Source organism: Scophthalmus maximus, chromosome 18 (genome assembly GCF_022379125.1).
Source record: "Scophthalmus maximus strain ysfricsl-2021 chromosome 18, ASM2237912v1, whole genome shotgun sequence".
Lineage (NCBI taxonomy): Eukaryota > Metazoa > Chordata > Actinopteri > Pleuronectiformes > Scophthalmidae > Scophthalmus > Scophthalmus maximus.
In genome coordinates, this window is record NC_061532.1 from 19233536 (window position 1) to 19257750 (window position 24215).

Genomic DNA, 24215 nt, shown 5'->3' on the forward strand with positions numbered 1-24215 from the left:
GCAGTGATAAGAAATTTAAACTTAAAGACTTTTAAACTTCCAATGCCTTAAATATTTTCAACTTAAATAAATTTTTCTAAAAATCATCAAATTTCTTAAAAAAAAAATAAAATAAAAAAAAAGAGAGTAAAAAGAACAAAAAACTTCATTGGAAACCAAACAAGTTTATTTTCCCAGAGACATAGACAAATATGATTCCAACATTGAGCGACATCTTTCCTCTTCTTCGTCTCGTGCTGTAAATCACGACGACCGTTTTTGGAGACTTCCTCTCAAAAAGAAGAAACGCGACCGGACACTTTGTCCTCGACTCGCGAGTGTTACAGTTTATCTTAAAAATCACATTTACACGACAAAGTTCTCTTTGAAAGTAAAGGATAAAAAGAAAGGGAAAAAAGAGAATTACAATTGTACAAGACAATAAAGTGAAAAAAAAAATGATGACGACGTGTTTCTCCTTTTAAAAATGTTGCCCCCCCCCCCCCTTTACAGTCCGTCGTCGTGTCAGAGTTCTAGTTCCACTCGTATCTCCTGGAGGGGGGAGGGGGAGGAGGAGGGGGGAAGGAGCCTCGGCCCTGGACACAAAACAACCAAGTTACATGTGGAACAACTCAAACAACGTTTTATAACTTTATCTGAAGAAGACATTCAATTTATTTAACCATTTAAACTCTGCAGAATAAAAGAAGAATTAAAATGAATTCCTCCTCTTTAAGAGATGGAAAAGGAAAGAAAAATGAAAATCAACAAAGTTTTTGCCGTTTTAATTCATATTCAATCTTTTTACGACCCAGAGTGAGTTTCACGAACGTCATGTGTTAAAAACATCGACAGGAATAAATATTCCTCTTCGCCAAACTCACGACACGTGTTGAGAAGAAAGTTTTAATAAAGTTTTACTCAAAAGGAAAAAAGGAAACAAAAGAAAAAAGAAAATGTCCTGATAATTCTGAGTGGAAACTGCTGTGAGCATTTAATGTTTGAGTTTCTGGTTCAAATCCTAAAAAAATGAAATGTCAGATGTTTTAGTGAAGAGTCAAAAATCAGATTCTTCAGATAAAGTCAAGACAATATTTTAGAACTGAAACATCATGTCCATTAATCGATTTTCAGAAAACTAAAAACCAGTGATGATCAAACGACCTACAACATTGTTAGCTCCGCCCCCCATGCAGCTCGTCAGGTCGCAGGCTCAGTATTTACCTGATGCTGTTGCCCCCGGTTGTCCCGGCGATCGTCCCGGCGATCCTGCCAGTCGTCTCTGCGCTGGTCGTAGCGCTGCTGGTAGCCGCCGCCGCCTCCACCTCCGCCCCGCCCACGGTTGGCGTTCTGCTGGTACGACGACTGCTGCGACTGCATGGCCCGATCCCAGCCGTGACCCCCCCCTCCCCCTCCTCCTCCTCCGTACTGCTGCTGCTGCCTGGAGACACAGACACATCGAAGTCGTTAGATTCTGAGGAAACTCCGTCAAGCTCCACGACAACATCTTCAACTAAAACACATTTTTATAAAAAACTAAACGCACCAGCAGTTTGAGTTTCTGTGGATTTAAAGAGAGAAGAAGAAGAAACTTCACCGTGTGAAGTTAGAAGAAACTTTTCCACAAGTTCATTCACAAGAAAGAGTCGGTCACTAAGAACTACATCGTCACTTTCTGATGAATCTGACAGTGAAACTAAAGTTTCTCTTGCTCTGCGACGTCGACGTCTTAAAATTTCTATCTTTTAAATACAGAAATTAAAATCCGCGTTTGCTTCCATCGTTACATATCGTTCAAAAAAACCCAACTTTCTGATGCCGATGTTCGAGACCACGTCCTAGATATGGAATAAAAAAAAAAATTCACGCTGAGAGAAATGAATGAAAAAAGAAATCCTGAAACCTAATTTTTAAATCACAACAAGCAGAAATAAAAGGATGAAATGATAAATTGATTAATAGAATAATCATCTATCAATCAAAACCATTTTGATGATTGAGTCATTGTTTCTGCAATAAGTTTCTGAAATAACAAAATTGTGAAAAATGTTAAATGGCTGATCTATATAATTAAAAACATTTTTTTCAAGTTCTATACATTTGGTTGTATTTAAGTCTTTTTATTTATAGTCATTCATAGTAGAGTTTATTGTCAAACTGTAAAATGTCAAACCTCAATCACATTTATCTGATTGAGGTTTAACGACATCTAAGGAATCTTTGACAATTTTTAAAAAATATATATTTAATTCCAGTCGATATATCGGTATCACAAATGTTTTTCTTTAATAACGATATCAGCCCCAAAAGGTCGTGCTCTGAACATTATTATATCTCAAAGTTGAATTTTAAAAATTACTTAGCTGCTGATTATTTTTGTCCATCGACACATTGTGATTTTGAAATATGATTGTTCATTTAAAATCATTTTCTTTGTTTTTGTAAATATTTCGCGTCAAAAACTTTTAATCCCGATTAATCTGAAAAAAAATTGATAATGAAAATAATAATTCATCTCAGGCCTGGTTTAGTTTAAAAGTTTGACAAGAAGAAGTTTAAACTTTCATTAATTAATTTATTCTTTTGTGATTTTATTTATCGTTCAGAAATAAAACTTAGATATATTCATATCACAATAAAAAATGCTGATCTTCCTGATCCAGAAGCAGGAGTGGCTCTTTGACGTGACCTCGCCGAAATCCCTCCAATCGACTCGCGAGGGATCGAAAACTCTCAGAGGAGATAAAACGCCGTCGACGCTCAATCAAACAGTCATAAGATCATAAGAGTGTGAAATGAACCGTGGTCTTGTTCGGTCCCGGGATGGTTCCCTCATCGTCCCTCATCCCCCTGAGACGAGTCGGGACACACGGCGCCCGTGGGAGCCGACGCACCGGGACTCTTCAACCCGCCTCCGGAACAATGTGTCGATATTAAAAAACTCTCTTCTTCCTAACAAAGAGCTGAGAGCGAGCGGCGGCGACGCCATCCCTCATTACTGAACCATGTCACACTCGGGGCCCAGAGCCGGACTTAACGCAGCTCGAGGAAATCCGTAATCCCCCGCTCGCTCTCCAAGTTTCCTTCTGCTGCATCTCATTCGCTCGGGGTCCCGACGCAGCGAAGAAAAAAAGAAAAATAAACTGTTTTCTTCGGTTGGCGCTAATAACGGCTGACCTGCGGTGACACGTGGCCACAATGGGCCGGAGGGACGTCGGACCAGAGGCACCTGACTGAAAAAAAAGAAGAGGCCTGGAGCCAGAATCAATAGCCGGGTCTCTGTGTACGGAGAGCGACGCGGCTTCCCGACTGCATTAGTGCCGCCTCATTAAGTTGCACAAACCTCCTCGAGAGAAATTTGTTTTAGAGCGACGGGGGGGAAAGTCTTAATTCAGCGGCGGAGGCGGCGAAGCCCCTCGACGGAGGAAGGCAAGAAGAGCGCCCGTGTTGAAAAGGCAGGAAATTTAAATCAGAGATGAGCTCAAATAATGTTTAATTCAACATATGATCGTAACAAGGAAAAAACAAAACTGAGGGAGGGAGAAAGAAAAGAAACCACCTTTAGAATCCACGTCTTAAAATTAGTGTTTTACGTCAACGCAGGAGGAACAGGAAGTACGGGGAAGTCGAACACGTGGAACTCTGCCGACTCACCTGGGATACTGCTGCTGCTGCTGGAAGGAGGGCGGCGTTCCCAACAAACTGTTCTGCCTGGAATCTGCAGGGAAAGAAACAGACGACATGTTGAGAACTCAGGTTCTCTATGGACAGTTATTAATGCAGCAGATCTTCAAACTTATTATTTTTTTTTTTACACGTGATTTCCACACGTGAGGAGAAATGTTTCACGTTCACGTCGTCCGACTCATCGACTTGTTTTGAGTTAAACTGCAGATCTGACATTAAAAACCTGGAAACTAATTAATTGACCCCTCGTTCGCGTCGGGCCGTCACCGAGACAATCATGTATACAGAGCGAAATCCGTTGTCACGATAAAATTAAACTTCTTTTCAGATGTGGACTCGCGGCGGCGGACTGCGGAGGAGGAGGAGAAGCGGTGGCGGCTCCTACATTTGCATTTTTTTTCCCTCTTCAGAAAATGAAATAAGCATTCAGCCGGCGGCGGCATTGTGGCCAACCTCAAGTACCTCGGTTCCATCGCCGCGAGCCCTTCACAAAGACACACTTAAAAAAAACCTGCTTCTTCCAGATTCAACGTTGCCAAGGCGATGACCAGCTGCGAGCTGCGGACTTGTTTGTTTTCATTGGTGGGGGGGGGGGGGGGGGGGGGGGGGGGGGGGGATAAGGGCGGCGACCCGGAGGAAGATACTTAAACACATGAAACATATTGGAGGATGGAGCAGGAAACTGATATTTATCATCCCAATATTTATATTGACATCTGAGGCAACATGAGCCATTTACAGCTGAATATTTCCTGTTTTTCTTCATCTTCCATGATAATGAAAAAAAAACCCTGATTATCTTTGTTTTTTTTGAGTCTGACCAGACCGATACCGGATGTTGAGAAGTAAATGATCTTTAAAGCCACAGTGTGTAATATTCAGAAGAACTCATTCACAGAAATTGAATACATTGTCCATAACCATGTGTTCATATATGAGTTAAATATAGTCACATGAGGTGGATCGACCTCCGAGTGAGTCTCCGTGTTTCTACGTCGTGTTGAATACGGTTGTTGAACTAAACATCCAGAATACGTCGCGTTAGCGTTGAATTTTCAGTCGCTGCCGGAAACAGGAAGTGGAATCGACGGTGCGCCACCATAAAGTGTCCCCTGTCGGTCGCTCAGTTGGTTGACATTTGACACTTTACCAACAGAAAATTACAAAAATTATACACTGGGGCTTTAAGAAGCAAGAAATAAAAAATGTTTTACAACACTTTTCTTTGACAGCAGATAAAAGTCTTGTGAGAATAAAAATACAAGAGCTGCTCCAACTATTTTTGATAATCGGTTTAAGTAGTTTTTAAGAGAAAAAAAGGCTAAATTCTTTGATTTCAGTTACTTAAAGGTGAATGTGTTCTGGTTTCTTTGCTTCTCTGTGACAGTAAACTGGACAAAACAAAACATCGTCTTGAGAGTTTTGGTGAAACACGATCGAACCAAACAACTAATCGATTAACGGAGAAGATAAATCGATAGAACAGGAAGTCAAGAGGGAAACGATCCACCAGGTTCTCTTGCTGACCCGCTGCAAAAAATAACTAAAAACCACACGATTATCCTCCAGCAGGTCGACTGCTGTCAGCGCATTATCATTTTGTTTCTGTGTCTTTTCAGTTTTCATGTTTGATTATCTCCTCCGCCAACAAACTCTAAGTGGACCACCCAGCCGGCCTCCAATTATAACTCCACAGTGTCCCCGCTCCTCTCCTCTTCCTCAAAAGACAGAATTACAAGTGGACACCTGTCAATCTCCTTAATTAACAATGATCTGAAAGTGTATAGACCTTCCAAGCCAACAGAGGATTACGCTTTAAATCCTTAAAAGACGCCGTTGTTGTCTGACGTATTAACGCCGGGATTACGACTGCAGCGAACAACTAAACGTCTTTTCAATTAGTTCAGCGACTGTTTGACTCAGAGCTGGAAACAGACGCGGGGACAATTTCTCTTCTGTGTGACGGACAAAGACGACCGACAAGAACTTCATCAGCCACAAACTCCACCTTGTGTCGCACAAATCGATAATCTTAGAAAAGGGACAAACCCCGAAAAGACAAAGTTTGTGATTTCCTGTACAAACACCACAAACTACTTTTTTCCCTTTAAGAAATTCTTCATGTTAAATAAAGTGAGTCAAACTTTTTAAAAGCAGGCCTGTGTTAAATTACATAAATTTAAAGAAAAAAAGTGACATCCAAAGAAAAGGACAAAACGACAACGACTGTGATTAAGAATTTTAAGGCGTGGTTAAAAAAGAACTTTACGACATAATAATAAAAATGATAACAATCACGACATAACACAGGAAGTTGATATTAGAGGTCGACTCATGGATTTTAAAGGTCAACGATGATATTAGGGAGAAAACATGTTTTGATACCGTCAGCTGATAAATATATATATATATATATTTTCTAAAATATACATATATTTGTCAAGATGTCGTTATCGAACCCTTATGACAAATGAATTCAATAAAGTCGTGATATTTTACAGTTTAACCATGAACTTGATTATAAATAACTATAATTTAAAAAGACAAAAAATACAACCTTATATATAGAACTGACTTTAAGAATGGGAAAAATATATTTTACATAAAATATGAACAAATATCTTTTTAGCATATTTTATTCTGTAAAATAAACGTTCAGCAGCAACATAAACGCAGACACAGATACCCATAAATCGATCAGGCTCTAGTTGATAAATAATGATGTTGAGTTATTGTCCGAACTTTTGACCAACTTTCTTACAAACTTCTGTAAAATTCTGTTTCTGTTCATATCTCTGATGAACCATTTTAAAACCTTTTCTCTTTACAGCATCAATAAAAAACACTAAAACAATCTCTTGTATAGTTCAGACCACTTAAAATATTAAGAAGCCCCAAAGACTTTTCTTTGACAGCAGATATAAGTTTTGAGAGTAAAAATACTACAGCTGCAACAATAAATAGATGAATTGTTTAGTAATTAATCACCAACTATATTGATAATTAGTTTAAGCAGTTTCTAAAAGTTACAATTCTCTGATTTCAGCTTCTTAAACGTCAATATTTTGTGGTCTCTTTGCTCCTCTGTGAGTAAACTGAATATCTTTAGTGTGAGGACAAAACAAAAAATCCTCTTGGTGGTTTTGGGGAAACACGATCGACACTTTACAACATTTTAAGGACCAAACAACTGACGCCTCCTCACCAGCGAGAACAGTCGTTCCTCTCAAGTGACTGCAGAGATCGGAGGCTCATCACTCTTATGCCCTTTGGATTAAATGTGGTGTCACTTGTGGTGTAAAGACAACAATGGCCGCCGGCAGCGAGCGAGCCGGTTTATTAAAACCACCGGCCGGTCACAAAGCCGCCCCCGCATGTTTCAGAGGTGGCGTTGTTGACGCATCACCGCGGGAGGCGGCGGCGCCGTCAAAGGGAGCGAGTTAACTTTGGTTTCAAACCCTCTTCAGAGCGCATCACGCGGCCAATCGAACGGGGGGGGGCCAGTCCAATGCCTCATTACCCCCCCTCCCCCACAACGCTAATCACCAACCAACCAACCCCCCCAACCACAAAAGCCTAGAGCAGTAAAGCCCAAGGTGATTAACCGGCTGAGCAGAGGATCGGTCCTGAGAAAGTGTTGTGTGGACAAAAGAGTCGGCACCACTTCTCCGGATCATCACATTCCTCAAGTCGCCAATACCAGAGTCGCTTCACGACAAGTCACGTTTTGTTTTTTAAACATTAAAGATTTCTGTGAATAAGAACTTATTCACAGAAATCTTTATTTAATATATTGTCCGTAACTATGTGTTAATATACGAGTCAAATATAGTAACATGAGGTGGACCCGACCTCCGTGTGAGTCTCCATGTTTTACGTCGTGTTGAATACGTTTGTTGCACAAACGGTCCTGAATATGTTGCGTTCACGAATGTGTCACCATAAAGTGTCCCCTGTCGGGTGCACAGTTGGTTGCGGTTTACAACTTAAACACCAGATGCCGCCAGAAAATTTGTAGGTTCGATTCCCAGCTCCTTCTGTCCCTTGGGGAAGATACTGGACCGGATGAAGTGCAGGTCAACAGTTCAAATGATCCTCCTGGTAACCTTTTTGTTTTTATCGTAACCTGTCCTGCGCTCTGATTGGTCTAGACATTTAGCTCGCTAAAAATCAAGTCAGTGACGCGTCAGTGTAGAGTTCACGCATTTTTTTTATTTGTCCATGTTGTTTTTTAAAATTTTCCCTTGTTTTTATTAAATGTATAAATTTGCTGCTCTTTTTTTAAAGATTTGCCGCCGTGTTTTCCGATTCATCGTTGTGATTTGCAATTCAGAGCCACCTAACATTTCTCAGGTGACTGTGGCAAAAGCGAAAAGTGGTAAAACTAAATTGTTTTGCTGTGGCCGTAGCCTCAGTGTGTGTGTGTTCTTACGTTGGAACGGCTGGTGGCCGCTGCCGTGTGGAGAACGGTAGTTTCCTCTCTGGTAGCTGTTGGGCGGCGGTGCGCTGCTGTACTGTCCTCCGCCATGTTGGTTCCTGTTCATACTGTGACTGGAGGGAGAGAAAAAGAAGTCGATCCGTCAAAACACTTCTGCAGTGGCTTCACTTAATACATCATTTATATAAACGGTCTGTGGTTGGTTAACATGAGTATAAACTGTCCGTGTTGTTGTTTTCAGAAAAAGACTTGATTCAGTCTTTCAATCAAAAGTGGATTAAAAGTTGTTGCAAATCAAATCACAAAGTCCTGATGACGAGCGTATGACTGATTAAAGCTTAATAAATAATAATTATTATGTTTTCATGCCCTTGTCCATGTGTCTGTCTGTTTATGTGTTTGTTTGTTTGTCATCAGGATCAAAAAAACTCCACAACAGATTTACAGTAAACTGGAAGAACAAAGGTTTCGGATCCAGGAATTTTTTATCACTTTCTCTAACGTTGTGAGAGGAGATGTTAAGGAAAACTAAACATTTTCACCAATTTCCCGGGAAATAAAATTATCAGGTCTAGCGTATTTCTCGACTGTTGGGCCTTGGCTACTCAGTGACATTATACTTAAGTTTTAGTTGGACAATAAAGGTCACAAATAAAAACACAAGCTTTGGAACCAGACATTCAAGGGCATCCAGGCCTCTTTAAGGACCTGGAGACATACACAGAATGTTGTGACATTCCCATTATCATCATCATCATGACGCCCTGAGCGACACTCTGCCCCAGGAGCAGCTGCCTGTTCGGCCCCATCCAGGCTCATAACCGCCTGATTCACTGATCTCACTCGGTTTGAGCCGGAGAGAGAAAAAGAAAAGAAGAAAATTGGAACTCCGTTACTTCGAATCCGTGCATGATTAATTCCCCAAACATCGGGGACGAGCCAGATGTTCAATTATTCACATTTTCCCTTAATGATAATATCAACGTGTGGCGCTCGGATGATAATCAAGGATGGCTGGTTAATGGGGAACATTTTGAGGAAGGGAGGGGGGAAGGAGGGAGCAAACATTCAAACACAGTTTTAAAATTATCTTCTCTCAAATTCAGAGTCACTGCAGAATCTGCATCGCTTCACATGTTTCACTGTGACATCAGACATTTTTTTGTGTTAGTTTTCCGTCCGAGAGACATTTGAATTTGAAAGAATTTATTTTACAGCCTGTAAGACTCTGCATGAATCAGGTTTGACTGTTACTCACCCCAGGGCCCTGAAGCCGGACTGGTCCAGATGAGCCTGGTGCCTGTTGGGGTTGAAGCCCAGCTGAGGCCTCCAGGGCTCCCGGTTCCCCTTCTCCCAGTCGCCTGGTTTCAGCACCTTGTTGGGCATCCTGAAAAAACAGACAAGGTCTTAAAGTGAGACTCACAAATTGATTTAAAACAGGCTTATGCAAAAACATACTGAAAAGATGTCTACAAAACTTGGGAGTGAGAAAGAATCCATGAAACGTTGGTGTGGATCTGGACAAAGGGGCGGGGCCTGGATGTTGTTTTTTAAAATCACCTTCTTTAAAAATTATTCACAGGGAATAATTCACATATCTAGATGAAAAACAATCAAGACTCATTCAGGTGACAGATTCTATGAGTGTGAGAGACTTGGCGATAAAGTTTCATGACTGTTGGGCCTCGTGGTTTTAAAAGATTTTTACGTCTTTAGGGAACAATAATGCTGAAGCCGTGAGGACAGAAAAGTATTGAGATTTACAGGTTTTTAGTAAAATTATGGGATTTGTTGATAATCGGAAAAATATAAAACAACAATAAACATATCCTTAAATAAGCAGAATGACGAAAGAAACCTGAAAAATACAACAAGAGCCTTTCATGTTTCATAAAAGATCAAAAACTGAAAAGTCCTCACTTGGCTCCAGACAGCAGAACAGCCTTGAACACAAAACCATCTGCAAACTGTGGATCCCTGAACTTCACTCTGGAAAAACAAAGAGGAAAAATCATTTTCCTCCTCGACACACAGATCCTGAGTTTGTGATGTTTAACCTCAAGGATTATTCTCTGAAGATGAATTTAAAAATCAAATATACATTTATCCATTAACACTAAACTTATTTTCTAAATTAACTTGCTCATAGTTAAAACCATCGTTACATGTTGACGCTTCTTACCCGATCGCACTGTTCTGTGAAATGTCCCTCAGCACCGGGATGGGCGATGGCACCGATCTGGAGAGAGAGCGGCAAACAAACAAAATAAATATATTAATAAATGAGGTCAAATGAGTCAAAAGACTTGACCAGGAGAGTTTGTCGGAGAGAGTTTCTCACTTGTCTGGTAGAATTGGGTTGTCATCCAGATTTAATGTCCCGAGGATTCCATGGCAGAGCTCGGCCGGGATGTCTGTGTCCTGAGGAGACGAGGACGGATCAACACGGTGAAGTCATATCTGTTGCTACACTCCATTTGATTATTTATCCTCATTACATCATTACATGAAGAACTGGCTGTAAGTTTTGTTCCCCAGAGGTTGAACTCTTTCAGCTCTGAACAGTAGAGTTGCCTACGGCATGGAACGGTTCCCACCGGGTGATAAACTCTTCACAACCGAGTTGTGTAACCATGATTACGATTTACTCGCTGCTGCGTTTTTTGCTCATTAAAAAGTTTTTCACCCGGCGAAACAAACACCGAGCGCTTCGGTTCACAGATGTTTAATCAACGGGATGAAGAAAATGCAACACAGGACAAAAACATCTGCAGCGAGCATCGCAGATGTTTTCTCTGGATGTCAGAGTTGGAACCACAGAGAACGACTCTTATCACGGATGAACAAGATGACTTAGAACAAATCAAAAAAATAAAAATAAAAATAAAATAAACGTTATTTCTTGCTGCTGTCATGGTATAAAATTTGGGTTGAATCTGAATTCGTGCTTGTGTCGCCCAAGTGAGTTGGGGTTTTGAGTTTCGTTACCTCGTGAGATTCTGTGCGGTAAAGTTCGTGGATGAAGTCGAAGAGCGGGTGAGATCTACTGAGGAACAGGACGTCGCTTCCCAGACTGTTTCTTTTCTCTGCAACAGAAACGAGATAACGGAGGAGATGAGGGAGGGAAGAAAGCAGATCACTGGAAATTAAAGGAAAAGAAAGGAGATTAGTCGGTTGAAGAAGAGGAGAAGAAAGGAGAGGAAAAGAAAAGGACTGAAAAAGAAGAGAAAAGAAAAAGGGAAAGGAGATGTAGAAAGTAAAGAAAGGTGTCGGTTGAAGAGTGGGTAAAAAGAACTGAGAGGAGGGAGGAAAGCAAAAGAAAGGAGAGGTGAAGGAAAGGAGAGGAAAATAAATGAGAGAAGAGGAGAGGAAAGGAAAAGAAAGGGAAAATAAGTGGGTTGAAGAATGGGTAGAAAGAAAAAGAAATGAGAAAAAAAATGAGTGGTGAAGGAAAGAAAAGAGGGAATAAGAGGAAAGAAATGAGGGAAGAGGAGAGGAAAGGAAAGAAGTGGGTTGAAGAGTGAAAAGATGAGACTGAATAACTGAGTTCAGAATAAAGACGGCGACTTGTTCATTTGAGTTGAGGAGCTGGACGACGACAGGAGACAGATGAGACATCGACATGAAACCTGTTCACTATCAAAACAACTTCAATTCACATTTCTTCTTCAGAAAACACATGAACTTTTCTGTTCACGTTTCTGTCGAGGAGCTGAGTGTGAACCTCGTGACTCTCAGACTCTTTTTAAATCAGACGTGTGAAACACAGAGCGTCACCGCGCAGCAGCAGCTGAGCTCACCTTCCTCGGGCGAGAGTTCCGGGTAGACGTCTGACAGAGCCGCCCGCAACCGACGCTCATCCACAAACGGCAACAAGGCCACACCTGGAAGAGGAAGCAGACGTCAGAGTGTAAACAGGAAGAAGTAGATTCACATGTCTGGATGAGATTCACTCAGCGCGACGGCAACTCACCTTGCCAGGCGTACTTCTTGCCGTTGAGGTCGATGGCGAAGTCGTCGGGGTAGAAGTCGATGATAGAAGATTCCTGAGAAGAAGAAACCAGAGACTTAAAAGGGGCTGAAGAAGAGACGAGGAAGCAGCTCCTTTGATTTTCAATACTTCAAGAACTTTAATTCTGCACCAGATAAAATGTCAGATAGTCACAGTCTTCCTTTTTTCTTAAAATGTATCGTTTGGTTGTTATGTTTTTTCATGAATATTTAAAAAGCCTCCGGAAAGAAAAGAGAAGAACAAGATGGGGAAGGAGATGATTGGGGAGAGAAAAAGGAAAGAAAATGAAAGGAAAGAAACAATGGGAAAAGGAAAAAAAATAAAAGGAGAGAAAAGGAAAATATGGGAAAAGGAACAGAAAAGGATAGAAGAAGATGGGAAAAGGAAAGAAATGAAAAGAAAAGAAGGGAGAGGAGAAGATGTTGACTGTGAACTCACTGGACTGGACATGAGGTTCCTCCATGTTGGAGGCAGGAAGTTGCCGCTGGCGGCAGGAAACACTCCCATCAGCTGCTCCAGGGGCTTGAACTGAGGACAACAACAATCTGTCATATTCAACATCATATTCTAAATGGTGTGATTAATAAAACATCTTTATATCACAGAGAACAGACGAAGAAGAAGAAGAGAAAGAAGTGCAAGCTTCTCACCGGTTTGGTGTCTGTCTCGAAGTCGGTGAACATTTCCTTAATATCTTTAAAGTCAGAGGCGAAAGGAGCGTAGTGGAACGGGAAGTACCACTTCCAGGAGGCACAGCCCTGTACAAGCAAAGAAATATAGTTTTATAAATACATATATTAAACTTTTTTTTAAGTATGAAGAGTCAATCTCTCTTAACGTCCGATCGATGAACCATTTATGGAATGTTTGCATCTTTTCTCATTTTGATTTAAAGTAACTTGTCTTTTGTATGACGTTTGAAGAGGAAACTTTTCTCCCGTGTTTCCTGATGTTTTACACACAAAAAATTATCAATCTGCAGATTAACTGATGATAAAAAGAAACAGAATATATATTTAACGAAACACAAACAAGACCATTTGATCACGGAGCAGAGCTGAAAAAATCCAGACAAGCAGAAACGCTTCGTGGCTTCATCAGCCTCTTCAAAGAAAACACTTTACGACAAGAGATGTATCTTTATAAAAGGTGAAGGAGATAAATAAAAATGAAAAATACAGAGAGATGAAAACGGAGAGTGTTTGTGAGACGAAGAGATAAACTTGAAGATTAAACTGATGATCAAGATGAATTATTGACTCTGTTTTCATCTAATCGTTGGCAGACTCTGTTCTTCTACATTTTTTTCATTTTAAGATTTTTAGAGCTAATGAGCTGGAGAGAAAATTAGATTTAAATGAGTTGAAGGAAATGGAAATAAAATAAAGCTTTTTTCCCCCCCTTTTGCCCCTTTTCTCTTTCTTCCTGCACTTCAGCACAAAGCTGAAAATCCAATCTGACATTTAAAAAACCTTTACGACATCCAAGTCCTGCTCCGACTCCAAAATCACATTTCCAGATCGATCGAGATGAGAGAAAGTTACAGAAATCCCCTCCCTCCATTTTTAAATGTTCATGTGGGAGGACACAAGAAGATCTTTAAATAAAACAACCCTGCACATCCACTTATTCCCCCCCCGAGAGAACGACCTTCACTTCCCACAATGCACCTCTGAGGCGGGTCCCCTTTGGCGGACCCACCAATCATCTAGCGATCCCTCGTCCCTTCAGAGCTGCGACACTCGACGTGTTATCAAAGCTGCTCATTCAGATGATAATGTGGGACTTTAGCATGAGAAAAGGCAGAAGAGGCTCCGCGACCGCCACGTTAAAATTAAATCGCACAGATCATTTATGGTAATGTGGCGAAAAATGTTTTGTCGCCGGGGCAGAAACTCGTTTTGTGACCATGAGCCGTTCGAGGGTCGGAGAGCAAGAGGGAAGAAAAAAAGTCATATATATATATATATATATATATATATATTTCAACATTCTGGTGTTAGTTTATGAATTGTCCAAAAATTTGTGAAAAGCACATATCATTAGATATTATAGTCTTTCACAGATGTGTAGATATCGGTCCACTAAACACGTCTGATGGTTTTCAACAAGATACTAAAATTATTTCCTGGAAAAAAAGGTGAAATTGTCAAAAAATAAATAATAAAGGGGTACACCTTTCGGTACACCGGTTCATAAGGAATACAGGTATTTATATACTTTAATAATTACAAAATATAAGAACCAAATAAAAGGATCAACAGATCTCTGAAACAAACTGAACGTTGGAGGATTCATTAGAAAGCGCATTTCATAAACTGGCGACAACGAACTATAGTCATAAAATCATGATTAATGAGATATGTTTTTTCATTCCATCAGTCCTTTTTAGAAAGAAAAACGCCTCTCCTTGTCTGAGGAGTTGATGACGAGATGACGCAGTTCCAAAATCAAAACAAATAAAAACATATTTAAACCTTCATCAGACTCACGGAGCTAGAAAACACAAAGGATGTGAAAAACCTGAGACGCAGAAACAAAGTGTGGATCTCGTTCACACAGGGTCTTTTTTTGTTTTCCCCCTCGTCAGTTGTCGAGGTGTGTGTGATCATAACTCTGATCAGAACCGTGAATGTGTGGCTGCAGAGAGCAGACACGTCCCACCGTCCCGCCGAGGGCCCTGCGCTAATGAATTCCTCCAGAGCGGCCCCGGGGGACGGGCTGTGGATTGGCGAAGCGAGCGGAGTGGACGCCCCCCACCTCCCCTCCGCCCGGCTCTCCCGGAGAGGGCCCCACAGATGATTATTTCATTTCCAGAAAAGGATCAATATTTGTGTGTAATCACACTGCAAACAGTTGTACGGAGGAACATGAGGTTCAAGTACTCCACAGTTAGAAGTTCTTGACTTTTAAGATTTAAGATTTTAAATAAACTGTCGCTCTGTTAACATGCGTTTTCTCTTTACATTTTTTTAAAGGGGTTTTTTTTAAAGGCAATTTCTTTAAATGTGGTTGATTTTTTTTTGCCTCGTTTAATTAGATGTTGTTTTAATTTTACGTCCAAGTGATATTTATGTGAGTTTATCCTCCTCTATGGTTGCAAATATCAGTTTTGCGTAGAAATATTTCCACCGTTGTTATTGTGGGTTGTTCCTCAATTTCACATCCTACTGCCCTGCCGTCACACACACGCCCTGTACCTTTAAATGAAAGTCTGGTGTGTGTGTGTCTGTATTTTCCTCATCTTTAATAAATCCTATGAGGAAGTCTTTGACAAACCTCAGCTGTTTAAAACAGCGTTAACAATTTTCCTGCATCGTTTTTGGATACGGTAAATCTGTTGGGGACTATTTCCAGCTGCGGATTAATCCACAGTAGGAACTACAATATGTGTGTGTGTGTGTGTGTGTGTGTGTTCACATCACTTTACCTGGTAGTAGTAGCGCAGCACCCAGCACAGACCCTCCACGTACGACTTCACCACCTTCCTCCTGAAGTCTTCGTCTGACACATCCACGTCGAACTTGGTCTTGTAGTATCTCTGCTTCCAGCCGTCCTCCCACAGCCTGCGACACGAGGTCACTGATCAACAACTCACAACTACTTTCCCTCATAAGTCCTGAACTTAAAAAAGAAAAGGTCAATAATCAAATGAGATATGTTTTTTTATCTCGTCAAATGAATCGCCAACTAGTTGTCAGGGGACACTTTATGGTGGCGCACCGCTGATTCCATTTCCGGCTTCAAGCAGCGTCCGAAAATTCAACGTGAATGCGACATATTCTGGAACGTTTAGTTCAACAACCGCATTCAATACGTAGAAAAATGGAGACTCACACGGAGGTCAGGTCCATCTCATGTAACTATATTTAACTTATATGAACACATCGTTAAGGACAGTATATTTCCATTTCTGTGAATCTATTCTGGTTTCTTTGCTCCTCTGTGACAGTAAACAAAATATCTTTGTCGTGTGGACAAAACAAAACATGTTGCGGTTTTTGGGAAACACGATCGTAATTTTTCACCATTTAATTGAACAAACAACAAATCGAGAAAATCGTTAGTCGCAAATCCTAAAAAAAAACAACCAAAACCTGAAATTACGAAGTGTTCACAAAACCAGGACTTAATTACGTCATCACAGCTCAGATATAACTTGTTTATAATATATCACGTACAGTGATAAACCACTGATGCGCTAGTTTAACAGCTCTGACTTCCTGGTAGCTTTGGGGGGGCAGCGGCGGCGACGGTGCCAACTATGCTCACATAATCCAGGACCCACCCGGCATCTGTGCCGCGGATTCTTCGTAGCGGCCCCGCGGGGAGCGCGGGTTCCAGAGGAAGGAAGGAAAAGCCGCCATGAATACCAATTTAGCCCCATGGATTTAGCGGCTTTCGACAAGTGCGTCACAGAGGAATTCTACTCCTGATGTCCCTGCTTTCCATATTAATCACAGGGAGCTGTTCAGTGTGTGTGTGTGGCAGAGAGTCAAACATCTTGTGTTGCAGCTCGGTGGCATTAACGACTCTCTGCTTCTGTTAGTCGACGCCTCCTTCAGCGACTGAGTCTGATCCGTACAGATTCACTTTCCAGGCGTTTCAGTGGCGACGGTCACAGTGAACATCTACTGAAGACGCTGTGCGCGTCGAACAAAGTCACCAGACAACGGAGAATTGTCAACAGTTTAAAGCAACAGACTTTTTTCTTCAACTAAAAATGGTATGATTAAAATTTGTGAATGAAAGGTGATATTTAAATATCAACAAGTGTTGAAATTTCCCTTCATCGTATCTCATCACGTAAAGGGGGGGGGGGGGGGGGTGTAAACATCAGTTCCCGAACTTTAACAAACCAAGATGGCCGCTCGTATTCGACACAAGGTTCGTCTGACCCGCTCGGACCCGACCTGTTGGGAGATTTACCTGACGACGTCTTCGGGCTCCGGCTCGCTGTCGCTGTCCTCGGCTTTCCTCTTCACGCCCCGACCGTCAGCACCGTCGCTGGGTCCTGCAGACGACTGCGCAGGGCGACAACAAGAGGAATACAGCAAAAAACAAAATACATAAAACAACGAGTTTAGAAACAGTAAATCGTGACGGTACAACTACAGGAACCGTTTGCGACGAGCGACGCACCGACGAAGATCCAACAAACAGATCTTGTGGGATTCAGATTTTCAAAATCTTATTTCATTGATCAAATTTTGTATTTATCGTTTCCACTCAGAAACTGGGCAAACTGCTGTAAAGAGTTACGGTTTTAAAATGTAATTCAAACAGTTTCACTTCATTGTTTTGAGGTGTGCGTATAAAATATATAAATAAAGTACATTAAAAATTAAATATTCCTTTACTCCCACTGCGACGAGTACTGATTTTGAGGATACTTATGGAGTTATAGATTAATTTGCTAATCATGTTCTTGATTAATTAAATGAAACGTCAATCACGATTTCCCGCAGCCTGAGACACCGCCGGCAAAAAAAATTAATAAATCAAAACACCACAGATCAAACTCACTCGATTCATCATTTACCAGAAGAAAAAGATTTATTGATGATGGTTTCTCTGACAAACGACTAATCAGCTGATAATTTGAGCTCGAAGAATAGTTTGTTAATTTTGCTCGTTAGGTTACAGGTCAGAAATTAAAAACAACACGCATCTGTAAACACAGAATAATAAGTGATATTGAATTTTAAATTCATAATGAGCTGATGAAACTAAATTATCAAACTCATCACGACAAACTCATCAAATCCACTGTGAGGCTGATTGTCACTGTCCAAAGACTTATGGACGCAACTGTCTGTATGAATCAAAGTACGTTTCTATATTTGAAGGAACATGATCGAGACAATAAATAAGCACGAATTGCCGCCTCCACTACTCGACCTCTGGTCCCCGTTCATTCATGTGCTAATGCGACGCCTCTTGTCCTCCGGTGGTTTATTGAACACTTAACACGACTTAAAGATTCACGTCAGATGGAAAAACGCAACCGTGAACCGAGCCGAAGGTTCACAACCGACACATTCACACAGTCTGAACACAAACAAGGCTAAATATCCATGAGAAAAGACGACAGACGTCGAGGAGCTCAAATCGTCTCTGGACTTTTATCAAAGGGTGCGATCGACTCATCAACGAGTTTTCAAAAGCCGGTATGCAAATTTTTCATCACTTTCTTTAACAGTGAGAGTTGATGAAATATTTTTTCTGGCATTCTCATAGATTTTCCGGGGAACGATTCACGGATCTTGATGAAAATAATCGGACATATTCAGTCAACTTGTATCTACGAGTGCGAGATTTGGTGCAAATTAAAATAAAAAGTTTTTGGGGATCTAGTTGATTAAAATGTTTTTATAGGAGGCCTTGATGGAGATATCCGCTCTACTGAGTGACAGTCTAGCTGGTTATGCGACTGTATATATAAAGACAATACCGATTTGACACAATCTACAGTAATTATGCATCTTTCATGATAGTAAGAACTCACGTTGCCTCCGTTTTTCATCGTGGCCTTCAGAGACTGAGCCGCGTCCTGGAGGGAAAACAGAGAAAAAAATAGTCTTAAAACAACAATGTAAAAACATCAAAGCCTTTTTAAAAAAAAAATCAAAAATCTAGTTTTCAATCACAAATCTCATTCTAGGATCTTGATGTTCACAAGAGTAATAACTTCGTCAGTTACAAATAATCAGCGTGATCAATACATGACATAAATGATCAAAAGTACAAATGTAGGAGAGTAAAATAGTTTGTTTATACTCTCACGCATGAATCCTCAAAGATCAGTAACGTTCAGTTTCTGTTCTATACTAAACCCCAATTTTTTTTTCCACACTCAGAACAAGCAGTGGTACCTTGTTGCCCTGCATCCGCATGTCGAAGGCCTGGTGCCGAGCGTTCTGGACGGGCTCGGGTCGGTCCCGTCGACCCAGGGCCTGCGGGGCGAACTGCCCGCCGGTCAGGTAGGCGGGGCCTCGCTGCTTCTCTGCCTGCAAGTGACACGGAGAGCGAAAACAAAGAAGGTAAACTGTACAGTAAGCTTTATTATTTTATTTTCATTCTGCTGATGCTGACGTTTCACTTCTGGATACTCATCTATTTCACTCACCTTCATCCTCTTTCGTTTCTCTTTCATCCTCCTCTTGAAGCCTTCCTGCAAGAAAAAAGATGTAATTATATGAGTGAAATGGAAACAAGGGGAAAACACAGAACGCAATCTTTAAAAAAACAGAATATAAAAATGGTGAATGTAAATGGAACCATGGAAGATGGTGAAGTTTCTCACATCGTCCTCTTTACGCTTCTTGAAGATGTTGTCCTCGGCCACGCCCACGGCCTGCATGATCAACTCCACCCGCTCCAGGTTGACGTAGCCGTTCTCTGTCAGGTAGCCCTGCGACAAAAAACAAGCGCATCACTGTAACAGACGAATCCTCTGTGTTTCAGCACATGTAGCAGTGCAGCGGTGAAACCATTTCTATTCCAACAGAGTTCAGTGGTGTTCTAAATTTCGCACAATGCATTTTTTTGACAATACTCACTCCGGTTTTGTGCACGACGTCTTTGTAGATGTTGACTAGACGGTCGATGGCTCCCTCTCTGTAACACACACAACACCGGTGGTCAACTTTTTTGAATCGCCGTACAAATAAAGACGAGAACCAGTGAAGTGCGACTCTCTCCTCCAGACGTCAGGCTGCTCCGTGTCGGAGGTTAACGTGATTTAATCAAGTTGCGTCTCCACAGACAGAAGAGAGAAAAAACACCTGCAGCGTCTGAAGCAACAAAACAACTCGTCTGAAATTAAACCCGTTTTTTTTGTGAAGTTAAAAGCGAAGAATTGACTCCGGCTTCTGCAGCAACGCTGGAATCGTTTAAAGAAAAGAAACTGCTTAAATTAATTTATTACACCTCAGTGGGCTGTTTTTCCGGCGCTCACCTGATCTCCAAAGACGGCAGGTGAGGGAGGAAGTCGTTCCCGACGAAGAAGCACATGAAGACCCAGTCGTCAACGCTCCTCTCGAAGTCGAAGGGAAACGGCAGACTGGCCATGGTGAGCTCTCTGGCCAAGTACTGGAAACACAAGAGGGACGACAGATTCAAATCGGACTTCACCGAGTAGACGTTGTTGATCCAGTCAAACATCTGGAGAATTGGATAACAAACATCTGATGGGGACATAAAGAAGTAAGCAATAAAACTTTGAAATGCCAGAAAGAAAAATCTGAAAACGCATTTTACTTCAAACCATGAAAATAATCAAGAACAAGCTGTTTAAAATATATAGATTCTACAGAGTCACTTCAGTTCAATCACTGCCACTAAACAGTTTAAAATGAGGTGAGTGTTCTGAGATTTGTAAACTCTGAATCAGTCTAAGAGCAGATTGTTGTTCCCGCTTCCAAATTGTGTTTCATCTGCACCGAGGCGCAGCAGACGTTTTAACAGAAGGAACATGAAGAGAACAGAGAACCGACCTCCCGCAGCACACACAGTCGGATGAAGATGAACTCCTGCTCAGACGTCGGCATCGTGTCTGCGAATTCGTCATGCTGAAAGAGGAAACGGGGGGTCAGAGGTCACGTCTCACTTGTGACACGGATTATTTAAAACACAAAACCTTACAGAATGTGTCATCACAGTAAAGAAGATGCCTGATTATACTGAATATATGAAATGAAAAAATTATCCAAAAGACGAGATAAAAACCATTTGGAAACTTAAAGCTGTTCAGGTTCTTGTAAACTATATAAATGCGTGTGTGTTTAATCATCCATTGTCACGTGCGACTGCTCACTTGTCCCTGTTTCTCTCGGGCCGTCCCCTGACAGTCTTTGATCTCGTGGCCCATCTGGTTGCAGAGCGCGCAGGGTCGGGGCTTGTTGGGCTTGAACTCCTCCCTGATGATGGTGAAGTTCGGCTCGTGAGTCGCAAGGCCAAGCATGATCAGGTCGGCTGATCGGCCGCATCGCGGAAAAAGACAAGAGGGTTAACTTCGACGAGCCGGAATTTAAAAGACAAAACTGTCAGAAACAATGGGGTCAGATCTTCCTAAAGTTCTGATTCTCACCGTCGGCTCCACACAGGCAGTGGTGTGTGTTCGGGTCGTGGTTGGGTTGAGCTGTAAGAGTGAATCACAAACACACGAGTCAGTTACTTTTCTGACGGTGTTTCAAAATGTGAAAGAATTTAATCTGGTTATTCCAATGTGCCAGCGTGAGGCGACCGCACCTCTCTGTCTCCGGATGTAGTCCATGATCTTGTGTTCACCTTCACCGGGAACACTCGCGTCAGACAACAAAACCTGCAGCACAAACACAGTTTAAGACTCGACAGCGTCTACATCCACACACAAAAACAAGAATCTAACATGTCACACCTTTGATTGTCAAAAACAAGAAGAAATGTTGTAACATCTCTGTCTGCGTTTGAAAGTCTGAGCAGCAGCTAAACTCACGGTGACGTTCTTCCATCCCGGATCGTTGCTGAGTCTTTCTGCGACGTAGTATCGAAGACATTGTGCCAGGTTGTCCATGAACTCTGTTCCCTGGAAACACAAGAATTCACATTACTCTTTTATTGAAAAATCCTGGAATTTGGTTGTTACACGTAAATAAAAAAAGTTTTCTTGTAAAAACAGACGACTTACTGGAGTGATGCAGTTGCTGTCAAATCTCTCCTTAATCTCCTCTGGAGGAAGATAACCGCCTGGAGAGAAAAAAAAGAAAATCAAATAACGTGAGAAATGAGAATAAAGATAAATTGAAAATAATCAGCATCGCCTGTCGAGCTATAGTGAAGATTCTGTCTGGTAAATTCAGGGCTTCAACTTTCAGCGTTTCCTCTCAAACACAAACGTTAACTTGATGAAACATGACCGGGCCCCAAATAATATCAACGCACAAAAAGTCTTAAAACAACAGACCGGTTCTTTTCCTTTAAAATCAAGTTATAAAAGGAAAACGTTGTCCACCATTTGCCGTACAATAATTGTGTCTACTCAAAGACACTCGTGTACACCCAATTTCCCCCGTGTGGATCAATAAGGTGATTCTAAATATCCGTCAGGAGTGAGGTGTCGTGCTGAAAAGCCCCTCACCTCTCTGGATGACCTCCTCCCTCATGCGCTGCTTCTCCTCTGTCAGCTCCACGCCCTCTTTGGAGGCACGGAACCGACGAGAGCGCTGCTGGTTCATTTTGGCGCGCGGAGCCTGGGGAGAGTCGAACGCGGTGAGATTTCTACTTAACACTTCAGGGCGGCCACCGAAGGATTTTCTTGTACGGCATACATCATATATTTCCCTCTATTTACTCACCACTCCGTCGATGGCCATGTACAAAACCCTCCTGGGCCGCACGATGTTGAACAGGCGGTCGATGTACTCAAAGATGGCGACCATCATCTCGTCTTCGTTTTTGGGAGCAGGTCTGGGAAAAAAGTTCAGGGAGAGAGAGATTAAAGGTTTGACCTTCATGTCAGACATCGCGGTCTCAACAGACATCAGCTGTAAACGTCCTCACTTGTCCTCCGGATGTGTACACGGGTGAATGATCCCGTTCATGTCCAAGTACAAGTTGTCAAACTCCACGTCGTTGGGGTTCGGCTTGGTCGTGTCCACAGGAATACGGACTCCGTTACACTGTTTCCCCTGCGGAGGCGGAAAAAAGCAAAGACAGAGTGAACCACATGTTTGACAACGACAATTAGACAATAAATCAATTTGGGATTATCAATATTCCAAAAGTCTGGACAGCTGTCACGTGAAGACGTGGACCTGGTCTGAAGGACATCAGCTGAATGATCATAAAATATGAGATGAGCTGTGACCCCCACACAGCGTCAGTAACACAACACACGTGGCGGCGACTTCAATGACTTTTCCCGCCGAAATTCAATATTGAGAATTGTTGATTTCTACCGGAGTTTGTTAGTTTGTCTTTATTTTCCATCAGCTCCATGCACACGTCTTTCTTTCTGTATGACGTAGTGGAATATATATGAATAATGAACTCATTTAAAAGGGGAGGCTTTGTGTCGGCGGTTACAGATGTGAGGCGGGTTTGTTTACATCGGGAAGTCCGATGAACTTCCGATGTTTTCCGAAATGAATTTGTGACGAACTAAAAAAAAAATCTTAAAAGTTCACGAAGTCTCGGTGAAAAAGCAGCAACACGAGTGTACGCATGGATTATTAAAACGTGTATTCACAGAACCACGCGCGTTTAAACGGCTCGAACCTTTAAATCACGACAGCGGTTACGTAGAAAGCGGTTTTTGTTGTTAGCTAGCTAGCTGGCTAGCATGCTAGCCGCTTACCTTCTCCTCCACGCAGTGCACAATGATTGACGCATACTTTCGGCTAAGCCAACGGAAAAACGCCGGGACTCCCATCTCCGGTGAGGAATCGTCTCTCTGTCAGCTTCTTTAAAAAAAAATACGCGCAACTCGTAGGAAACGGCTCGAAGCGGCTCAATTTAAAACTGTTTGTTGATGTTGCGTGAATCCGCCGCGGCTACATGCTGTTGGCCACGGCCTTTTGTGTACTTCTTCCGGTTAACTTCGTCCTGTTTCCGGTGCACTCTGGCGGAGCCCCTTCGGCCCACAGCGACACCGGCGGTCAAAAGCGGCACTGCAGGCAAAAGAGTATTTGTAAAAAATAATATACATAATTGAGACTATATCAAATAAAATTATGCTACAATAATATCTTGAATCATCACAAAAATATCATTAGTAATTATAATAATAATTATGATTTATGTAATTACAAAAACAATGGAAATCACAAAGAAACCATTTTTAAATCTAAACTAGAAGTGAAAAAGTGAAAATCTATACAGAATCAAAAGCTACTTGAGGTATTTAATCTTGAGTAAAATAAACAGAAACTGTATCAACATGCGTCAGAAAAAGGATTGTTAAAGTTCACAGAGACGCAGTCAACAGATGATACTTTTGAAAGTTTGCAAAAATAGCAGGCATCATTTCATAGTCAACGATATTCTATTTCAGTCAAGCTATACTCAAAATGGCTGGTTCTTATATGTATGAAGAAAGTCTGATAAACAATACAAGAA

The 24215-nt window shown here is 41.6% G+C and overlaps 1 protein-coding gene across 1 annotated transcript; it reads right to left on the minus strand.

Moving 5' to 3' along the window:
* Positions 1 to 144: 144 nt before the first annotated feature.
* Positions 145 to 23689, minus strand: xrn2 (5'-3' exoribonuclease 2). The gene is made up of 31 exons (XM_035617928.2): positions 23455 to 23689; positions 22659 to 22786; positions 22454 to 22565; positions 22237 to 22348; positions 21787 to 21845; positions 21595 to 21684; positions 21369 to 21441; positions 21208 to 21258; positions 20935 to 21092; positions 20615 to 20689; positions 20077 to 20210; positions 19679 to 19736; positions 19423 to 19530; positions 19246 to 19290; positions 18992 to 19126; positions 18625 to 18669; positions 17046 to 17140; positions 15547 to 15682; positions 12767 to 12874; positions 12555 to 12644; positions 12078 to 12150; positions 11905 to 11988; positions 11093 to 11190; positions 10446 to 10525; positions 10287 to 10343; positions 10025 to 10093; positions 9363 to 9491; positions 8099 to 8217; positions 3634 to 3697; positions 1204 to 1420; positions 145 to 575 (listed from the first exon to the last, which is right to left on the minus strand). The coding sequence occupies exons 1-31, from the start codon at positions 23527 to 23529 to the stop codon at positions 513 to 515; spliced, it is 2940 nt and encodes a 979-aa protein (XP_035473821.2). The 5' UTR covers positions 23530 to 23689; the 3' UTR covers positions 145 to 512.
* Between the last annotated feature and the right edge of the window lie 526 nt (positions 23690 to 24215).